This window comes from Falco rusticolus, chromosome 2 (assembly GCF_015220075.1).
Source record: "Falco rusticolus isolate bFalRus1 chromosome 2, bFalRus1.pri, whole genome shotgun sequence".
NCBI classification, from domain to species: domain Eukaryota; kingdom Metazoa; phylum Chordata; class Aves; order Falconiformes; family Falconidae; genus Falco; species Falco rusticolus.
In genome coordinates, this window is record NC_051188.1 from 69514629 (window position 1) to 69524895 (window position 10267).

Consider the following 10267-nt stretch of genomic DNA (forward strand, 5'->3'; position numbering starts at 1 on the left):
CAATTAAGCCTGAAAAAATTAAGTGGACTAGTGACTTCCTCAAAATTAAAGGGGTTACTGAGCTTGGAAATTCTGTACCATCATGCTTTGAACATGGAAGGGGGTTAGAGGCATTGTTTCCTTAGTGTATTGACAGAGAGTCCTGAAATATGTTTGTCTTGTAAAAATGACAAACCTCAACCACATACAGGTTTGCGAAGAGCAAAGTCTAAGGAAACCACTGGAAGCAATGTCACATAAGGGTTTATGCTGAATTGTAGCACTTGCCAGAAAAAGCCTGAACTTTTTTTTCCTCAATTATCTTACAGTTGAATAACGATGTTCCCAGTCTTCGTATGTCCCATGGCTCTTCCCTACATCCCTTGCCCACTCCATGTCTTTGAGCTCGTTATCGTCTATGTAAGAAGATGCATGGAAACTGGTACCCAAGCAGTTTGGCATGTGCTTAGCCTGACGAATTAAAAGGGTAAGGAGTTGAGCTGAGAATGTCCCGTTGTTTGCAGAAGCTGTTGTGATGCTAATGGAGTACTACAGCACAGTATACTTGTCTCTCCAAACTACTGCAGTTCCTTCCAGTCCTGCATGTACCAATACTGAAGTTGCTGGCTCTTTAGTTTGTATCTTAAACATCCCTTTTGATGCAAAGACGTAATTTTTATTGTCCTCTGTTGAATGCATAGCAAGAATACAACTTATCCTGCTACTACAGACTCCTAAAATAGCACCTAATTGTCTGTGGTTGGAAAGCTTTCTAGCCTGTTGTTCTGGTGAAAGTTTTCTGTCTGGGTAAGTTTGTTTCTCTGTCTACTCTATTTAAAAGCCAAAAATAATATTAAAAAATAAAAATATCCAAACCTTCCATAGCTTTCCTGCATAGGGGTATCATTTGAATGAGACAAAGTATACCCTTGGCTGAGAAGTCTGTTTTGCTGCTGAATGTTGAATTTTGATGTTGTCTTTACAGTGTTGCAATGTAAACTATCTGCAGTGAGTGGGTTGTGGGTTGTTCTATATGATCTTGCCTTTAATCATTGTGAATTCTGATACTGGTGTGTTTCCAGCTCCCTATGTGGAAACTGACTAGATGACTGGAAAGGTCCCTCCACCCAGACTATTCTATGAAAACCTTCGGTTTTTAAGTCCTTTATGAGATAATAGGTTTGTGGGTGAAGGGGATAAGAAGATGCTCATAGGGAAAATACAAGGTGGTCTCTTGAGAGGTCTGCCTAATTAGAGGTGAGAGGTAGTTGCTGTCTTCGAAGGTATGTTGCATAATGCAGAGTGTAGAATGGGAATTTTAAGAACACATTAGACAGGCATCCTCAGAGCAGCATTTTGTAGGTGATCAACTGGAAGCTGGAGGAGGGCAGTCATACTGGGCCTGGCATCCTTTCCATGTCCAGTTCAGTTGCGGGTTTGTTGTGGTTTTATTTGTTGGATTTTTTTTTCCCTCCCAGACTGGATGGTAAGGTGGCAGTAAGAATACAGAAGATGTTGCAGCTTCCAGTGGCTCTGCTGGGCTTCATAGCCATTGGCATGCTGTCAGTGCTGCATGCAGCGAAGTTCAGGCTTCAACAGCAGCTGATGCTCCATGGTCCCTTTCAGGCTTGTTACCAATTTTCTGGAAGCAAATACTTGTAAGAGTGAGGACAAAACGACCCTAGGACATCACTGATAACTCCCTTTGCATCTGTGAAGGCTTGTGGAAGAGCCAAACTTAATTGGAGTCAGGCCTAATACAGAGGGCCAGGGGGTTATAATCCCAGAACTACAAGAACTGGTTTATTAGATAGTGTTGTAAAGGTTGTTATTTTAAAATGCAACCAGTGTGGTCAAATTTTGATGTCATGTCTGTTTTGAGTTACTAAAATCATTAAACTTTTTAACCATGGTAACTTTTAACAGTGAAGCACAGGAAGCCTTCATCTGTAGACACCTGGCAGGCTGTTGTAGCTTCTTACATTAAGTGAAGAAGTTCTCCTGTTTATTCAAAATTGCGAAATCAACTGGGAATACAAAAAGTGGGGAAACTTGTTTTGCTTCATCTATTAAGACATGGATACATACCTCCCTTGAAAAAGTGACAAGACACGTTCAATTTATTACCTTCCTCTGTTTTATTTCTCCATTTTAAGTTAAAATTGGGAGAAGAATATAAACTTTTAGTGTGTGTCTGTACATTTCAGACCAGTCTCCAGGTGCTTTCTTGTCTCTCTTTGATTAAAGTCACTTTCTATCCAAAAGTAACTTCTCAAAGAATGACAAAAAAGAAAATCATTGTTTACTTCTAGATCTAAATTCGGTATGAATGCCACTAAAATCATTAGTTTAAAACAGTTGTTAAGTAGCTGTTTAAATACTTACTTTTCATAATCCCACTGGTAGAGCACCGGGGCTTAGCTGTGTGCAGCTATACTCCTCTTGCTCTTCCTCACTTTGTTCTGTGCAATGGCTGGGACAGAACGGTTGTTCAGTGTGAGTGTTTCCCCCTGCCCCACCACGATTTCTGGTAGAGTAGAAATGGGAGTATTTCCCCACAGTGCTACTGTTTCTTCATCACTCCAATATAAGAAATGGCAAGCCCTGGTAAAACAGTATTTCCCTGATGAAGCATTTATCAGATTCTGCAGGGACTTGTGATCTGGACATGAGACCAGGTACAGTACATTCTCCGCTTAGCAGTAGGCTGAGATGCAGAAATGCAAATGCTGGCAGGTTAATGTATCGTGAGTCATTGCACAGTCAGCTCTCCAGTGACTCACCTACAGCACAAATTAGAGTAGGTGAGCTTGATAATTTAAGTAGAAAAATAAAAATTGTTGCATGCTTGTTTCCAGAGCATGATTAAAACCTGTGCCTACTTTAAATATAACAAACATGCTTTTGTTAAAGAGGGTATTTGGATTTGTTTTGGTGGTGTTCTTTGCTTTTTTTCTAACTTGAAACAAGTGCAAGAAAAATCTTGCTATATATTGAAGCTTTTTCTTTCTAAAGCCTGTAATCCTCTGTTAACACCTCAGAGTAGGGGGATAGCCCTCCCAGCCCTGCATTTGTTCCTCAGTTTCTGGACTTCATTATGGTATCTTTACCCATCTTGTTTTCTTTGCAAACCAGGTGAATTTTGCCACCAGCAGCTGGCAATTCCCAGCATGGAATGTGCTGCACTTAGTTTCCTGTCCCTTCCCAACCTTCCCACCCCGCAAATACACTCTGAAGATGCTGTTGCCCTGGATCTCTGAGGGAAGGCAGAAAGGGTGGGGGTTGTGTGACTTATGTGAATAAGCAGAAATGTATTATCACCAAAATAGGATCCTCTTTCAAATAAGAAGTGGTGAATTAGGCCCAGTATTTGACCTGATGTGTATAAACACTTGCTGATGACTTCCACTTTTATGCCCTTCTGTCATTTCAGATTTGCAGATCATGGCTGTATATTAGAGATCAGGGACGTAAAGTTTTTTCCTGATGGGCGCTCAGTTGTTGATACAGTTGGTGTCCGTCGTTTTAGGGTCTTAAGCCATGGCCAGCGAGATGGATATAACACAGCAAACATCGAGTATCTTGAAGATAAAAAGGTGATCTATGGCGCAAAGTTATTCATACCCATGTATTGCTGGATTCACTTAAACAGCCTTTCCTTGTTGCATTTCAAGCTAGCTGTGCATTAATTTTAAACCAATATCATTATAAATACTAAAGCTCTATTTTGAAAATCATGGAACAAACTTTGTCTCTTCCTTCCCTTTCTTCCTTTCTGCCCTTATAATTATCTCTGCTTGAAGTGTTACACTCCCTTCATGGATCTCAAAGTAGCTTCTGAGACTCGGATGCTAAGTGCTGAGGTCTGTCATGATGTGTAGATGAGGTCAGAGTAATGTTTTAAAATTACGGTACGGACTTGAACCCTTCTAAGAGCACGTGCCCCTGTGTTGGAGAATTGACTATTCTCTTCTGGCACTGAACAGAGTTGGCAGACTTCATGTGACCTCCAGGCTCTCATTTACAGAACAGGGCCTCAAACAGGTGTGGGAGTCCACTCAAAGTGAGATTTTAGTGATGTGTAGTTAACTGTGCCTTACAAGCATCCATCAGAGCTGGCTGAGAGCAGAGAATGCAGAGGGGAGCAGGTTTTAAAAACAACACCCTCTTAAAACCTGCATCAATTGCTTGTGATGGGCATTGGCCAAAGGGTGAATTTTTGGCCATGCTTAACGGTGACTTTCTGGATCATCTTCCAGAGCATGTCCATAAAATCTGGATCCCTCTTAACACTGAGTTTAGTAGTAATCTCATGCCAGTTGATGAAGTCCAGTCTGGTCCTATAGCTCTTCAGCGTGCTCTCATAGTTGAAGTGCAAGTCTGTAAAGTCTTAGTAGGGCTTTTCTAACCTGTGCAGGATGATGCAGTTGTTCGCCAGGGCAGGAAAGGCAGATCGCATGGAGATGCCTCCCCCTGTCAAAGGTTGGAGTAGGTAGTCTGCTTGGAGTAAGGGCTCTGCCATCTTTAAGTCCCCAGTGATGGGTGGTGGAACACAGGTAACCAAGCATTGTTTGTAGATGGTGCCAGACACCCACCTCTTCATAACTAGGGTGAGATTTTCCTTGTCTCACTTGAGAGGCTAACATCTGTGTTCAGCACCCTATGTCCATGTTATATCTGATGGTGAGAACAGTCTAAAGCTGCCCATTTTATCTGCTCTGGTTTAGATACGTACCTTAAAATGAGATTAATTGCCCTCTAGAGCTGTTTCTTCTCAACTGTGAAGGGCATCCAGAGCATCTAGTCAGGTGTGTGCACCTGAGTAGCCCAATGAATCACATCATTGGTGTGTACAGTTTACGGGGGGGGGGGGGGGGGGAAAGACCCCAACAACCCCAACAACCCCAAAAACCCCAAAAACCCCAACCAAATCACCAATTTGAGTGGGTTTTGCTTCTGCTTTTTGTTTTCCCTAATAGCCACTAGTTAGGTCTGTTCAACTATAACACTTTTTGCCTCAGCAAGGTATGTATGTTTTTGTTTTGGGGTTTTTTTTGTTTGTTGTTTTTTTTAATGGCCATTCCTGGTATTGGGGAAAGCATCCACTTCCCCTGCTTTCTGCCTGCTCAGGTGTCTGCCCTCCTCCTCCTCCTTGGCTGTCCTGACATGGCCTTAATGCTTCTTAAAATACTGCTGGTCTCTTAAGTGCTGTAGACCCCTGTCTCTGTGCTCGTTGGCAGTAGTGTTTCTTTTGTTTTGCCAGGTGATTTACCAATGTTCAGAGGTCCTTCTGTGACAGGAACTTGAGATTGTGGGGTTTGAGATGATTATACGATTTCCTAGGATTAGAGAGCAGATACTTCTGTCGTGCCAGCATTTTTGGAATGGACATTAACAAGGCAGTAACTGCTCCCAAGAAATGTCACTTCAGAACACCATAGGGAGGGTAAAAGATTTCAGCATCACAGGTTTGAAATCTGAGACTTACTTAGATAAGGACATTTGAACAGCTGTAGTCACTACATATTTTGCTTCGTTTGCTTCTGGGGAAGCATATGGACTCCACGGTATCAAACCTGTTTTGTTCCATCTCTCTTCTTTAACGATAAGGTTGAAGGACCGGAATATGACGAACTTGTCCCGTCTTCATGATTCAGTTATGATCAAGCTGTTGCCTGGTTACTTCTCTTAAAGACAATATGAAAGTACAAATTCTGAATCATTTTGGGTCCATGCCAGGAAAAGAACCAGAGCCACAGGTAATAACACTTTCCTACTGATGCAGGCCTTATTCCATACAGATTTTTTACGCAAGACTACTTCCTGACAGGTTTTTGCTCTGCTTTTCTACACTCTAAACTCTTATTTACCCAATTTTAATCTATTAGTATGAAGCACAGAAAACAGTTAATCAGTGGAAAGCAGTGTATCAATGTAAGTTGATATTTGAAAAGATCAGTCCTAATAATGTGTATAGACAAGGAGAGCACCTGAAATTAAGTGTTTAGTTGTTGTTTGAACTGTTTGTGACAACTTTATCAAATAGAAGGTGGAAAGAAAGGTGGTGCACTTCAAGGGGCAGTGCCAGTTGAACACATGATTGCCATGTCTTTCCATCTCTTTGCAGAGCAATCCCAGTGGTCCTGCCTGGTACTGGTGGCTCTTGGCAGTGTTGCCTCTGGAAAACAGAGCTCAGCTGGCTATATTGGCTATGACCTCCCTTAAAGATCGTCTTAATCGCCATCAGACGCGTATTGATATTTGTGACTCGCAAAAGACCCAGATAACATGGACTTCAGTTGTGATGTGGGCACCAAACCATCTCAAGACAGGTTGTTCTGGGGGAGGGCAAAGGGGGAGGGTTGTTTTTTGGGTTTTTTTAAAGATTCCTTCAAAAAGCAACAGCCCTTTCTGACTGCGTCTAGCATCCGTTGATTGCATTGGTTTGTTATCCTGGGTATTCACCAAACCTTGCACTCTCTCCCTGTTGTCCTGATGAAATCTGAGCCTCTACAAAGCTGTGCTACAGTTAGAGCGCAGCTGATAGATGTGGATAATTGCTTCAAAGTACTATGGTAGAGTTGATGTTCTAGCCTGCAAGAGAGTTAAGTACTAGAGTAGCACCATTGGCCTGCATGTGATTTGGATTTCCACTTGGTAGGAAAAGGAAACTGGACAGTGGATTGAAGAGGTGTTTCCTAGACTTTCTTGAAGGTAGTGAACAGAAGAGGAGTTACGCTGCCTGGCAGAAGTATGCATGAAGACTATAATCAACAGTATGCTCCGTCAGTGAATCGGTAGGCAGTCTGTCACACACCCACATCTCTCTCTTCAGGGAATAGCAGTCTGTGAGGAAAAAAAAATTAAGCTGTTGTGGTCAAGGCATCTGAGGATGTTATCTGAAAGAATAATAGCTACTGAATAAGTACACTATTAGTAGCCTTAGGTAATCCCTTGTGTTGTGATTTGTGTGTTGTAGCAGATTGAGTATGTATAAAATGTTTGGAAAGGTGTACTTTGGTTTATTTGAAAAGAAAAATCAAAGTAATCCTGGCTGGTCCTATTGCTAAATTCAAATCAGACAGTCTCCCTCAAGTATGGTAAATGCTGCTGTGAAATAACAATTTCACCCCAAGTACGAGGGAGGCATGCTGCAGTTTACTCTGAATGCCAGCTCTGCAAGTGAGACTGGCAAGGATGAAACAGGGGAGGTTGTCACCCTCCTGCCTGCAGTGTCATGCCAACCTCCCGTTACATTGGGGTGATCTCTTCTGAACGTGTTTCAAACCGAAAGTATTGTAGTTTAGTACCGGTTGCTGTATGTGATGGAAATCAGTCCACAATAACACCATGAAAGGAGGCACAAACCAAACCTCTAAAGGCAAGTCTCAATGCAAGCTTAAGTCAGGTGTTAACCTTCATTTGTCTCTTTTATGTTTTTATATATTGTTTTGTTAATATCTAACTTTGATAGCTATTAAATCGATCACTTGTCTGTCCGATGATCAACATTTGCTCAACTGCCAATGAAATAACTAAGTGTTACCAATTCAATTGGCGTAGCTTCCTATAAGTAGAACTGATACTACCAACAGGGGGGAAAAATGTTGACTTGAATCTCCATGTGCTGCAAGCACAGCAAGACCAATGTAAAGACTTGTTCATGTGCAGAAGTCTGGTAAGAAGAAATTGCTTTTTACCTAAATGGTCAAAGTGCCTGGTTTCTTTCTTAGTTTTTTTTTTTGTCCTTATGTGTCATGAAGATGTATTTAAACTTTTTTTTTCCACTTTGCACATGAATTCTGGAAGAAGACTGCATTAAAATGCAGTGATTGCGATATATTACCTGCTCTCTTTGGGTATTGTAGTTATAACCTGTGTGGTCTGGGAAACAAAATACAGGTTTTTTTCCTTTCAGCAAATGGCTACCACAAATGGTTTCTGTAACATACCCTGAATGTACTGTAACTGCCTCTACCTTGAACACGCCTTTTCTATTTAAATAGTTTGTAATTATATTCTCTGAATTGTGAAGTGCATAACTTACAACCAATGATGTCATAACCTCTACAGTAGCCTTCTGCAAATTCTGCTGCCATCACCAAAATACTCAAAGTTAAAGTTGAATGCATTTCCTCCAGGATTTGAAGACAAGGAAGTCACTGAAATATAAAAGAGGAGTTTTATGTATGAGGGAGGGAAATGTCAGAAGTCAGTAGGTCTTCAGCCCACCATCAGCTGAGCTACTGAAGAGTGGTTTCACAAAGTAATTCTCTGACCAGAAGATGGACTGTATTTGATCTCGCAATCCTTTCTGTTCAGGTTCCTGTTCTTCCCATCCCTTTCCATGCTGTGTATTTCTTCTAGACCCACTTATCTTGCTCCTTCATGTGTTTGGCCTAGTTTTGAGTATTGCTAGTTTAGCTGCGAGGGGACCCTGATGGTATTTGTATATTGCTGGTCCCTGATCTTAAGTGTGCTTAATTTACATATAGGAGTGTGTTTAAGAAAAAAAAAATAAAATCAAGGTGCTAGTTAGTGTCTTCTTGGCTTTGCCTCAGTAACTAATGTGAATATTCTTCTTTGCAAAAGTGATTTTTCAAGATATCTACTTTTGAGGTACTTCTGAGAGGAAACCCTATGGAACAAGAGAGATTGTTTACTGCTGTTCTGTAATGTGCAAAGACACGTTTTACATCGAAAGCGACATTACTATGTTTGTGAAGGTCTGCATAATTAATGGAATGATAGTTACCGAAGAGAATACTGAACTGTAGAGGGATTTTTTTTTTAGTCAAGGTTTAAAGTGGTTTGTGAATATTTCAGTGACTGATGTTTTGGATAAATGATAACAACGTAGGATTTGTCTGTGTATGGATGCAAATAATCATATTAGCAGCCCAAAGCTGACATTTCTTCCAAAACATTGAATGCTGATTGAATAGCGAAGCTTTAATAAATAGAAGTACAAAAGATCACCACTGCCCTGTGGTACTTGCTTTCTAAGGGAAAGTACCAGTTTCAATGTTACCAAATTATCTCTGCCATATAATCTCTACAGCATCCAGTAGTACCTCATGGGAAAAGCTAGCTATGTCATTTCTCTCTGCGAGGATATGTCCACGTTACAGCCGATCTACACTTAAGCGTAACTTGTCGCCAAGGTACATGTGGAAGCATTGGAGCTGAGCTCCTGGAAGAGATAGATAGGATTTGTTGCCTTTCTAGCTCATTACACTTTTCTTGCTTGCTTTCCAAGCAAGGATGCTGGGATATATGATGAGTCTTTTCACTGTGGTGAATGTGGCCCTTCTTTATACACCGTAAAGAGGCCAAAAAAAAAAAAAAAAAAAAATCCCTCTACCTCTACACCTGTTGTTCACCTGTAAAGCTTCAAGCTACAAAATTATATATATATTTTAACCTTTTTTTGTCTTTCAGAAGCATACTAATTGTTTGCCACTGAGGCCTTTTATCTACTGTATTTTAATATGTTCATTTGATAGTCATCAAGATCTCTTTGTACTTCTAAGCTGTAGATCTTGTCATGTTTCTTACTGCTCCTTTTTCCTTGTTCTCCAGTCCACTTTTAAATTGATAAATAGAAAGCTGTACACTCTCTATTCCTATTACATTTTACACTAGTGGAACTGGTATTTTGGTAGCGCCTTAATTTTGCAGTTGTGAAACGATTGTATCAACTCTTATCTGGGGCTTCTGACCAGATTTAAACGAGTATGTTTAATGTAGATAAACTTGAAACCATTTTTTACTGTTTTAAAGCTAGTTATGAAATGGAGTGTGTACATATGTATAAATATAAATTATTAATCTGCACCTTTTTGTATCTAGTAAATACAGGAGAAGTTCATGTTCTAACCACATTTGGCACTTCTTGTTGCATAAGCAAAGCCAAAACTTTTTTTTTAAAATTGCAATGTTCATTTCATGTATATTTGCAATATTCATGGGAAATGTATTTAATTTATGTGATATTTGGAATAAAACAGATTGAATTTACAAGAGCGTGAGTTTATGTGGAAAGCTTTATCGCTCTGTGAGGGCTGAAAGCTGTGGTAAATACGGTCTGACCAGGAAGAAGCTGCTGATGTGCTGTGGTTGGAAGGGGGATCATAGTTTGGTTTTCCTGACAGGACCCCAAGGGATTAGAATTGGCCTGACGAGGTTTTAAGAAGCAAATGGCATTCCAGAAGTGGCAGTTAGCTGTTGGGGTTCACAGGTTGCATGGCAAAGGCTTTAGCAGCGGTGTGACAGAAGCAGGGGAGGG

The 10267-nt window shown here is 40.6% G+C and overlaps 1 protein-coding gene across 1 annotated transcript in view; it reads left to right on the forward strand.

Moving 5' to 3' along the window:
- The window catches only part of LONRF2 (LON peptidase N-terminal domain and ring finger 2), a 36712-nt gene extending 26713 nt beyond the window's left edge, over nucleotides 1-9999 (forward strand). The window contains 8 exon segments of the mRNA XM_037376375.1: nucleotides 309-426; nucleotides 428-451; nucleotides 453-466; nucleotides 3413-3575; nucleotides 5590-5656; nucleotides 5659-5738; nucleotides 6107-6211; nucleotides 6213-9999. Of these exon segments, the coding sequence (XP_037232272.1) occupies nucleotides 309-426; nucleotides 428-451; nucleotides 453-466; nucleotides 3413-3575; nucleotides 5590-5656; nucleotides 5659-5738; nucleotides 6107-6211; nucleotides 6213-6266 (625 nt within the window). The 3' untranslated portion in view covers nucleotides 6267-9999.
- Nucleotides 10000-10267: the final 268 nt, after the last annotated feature.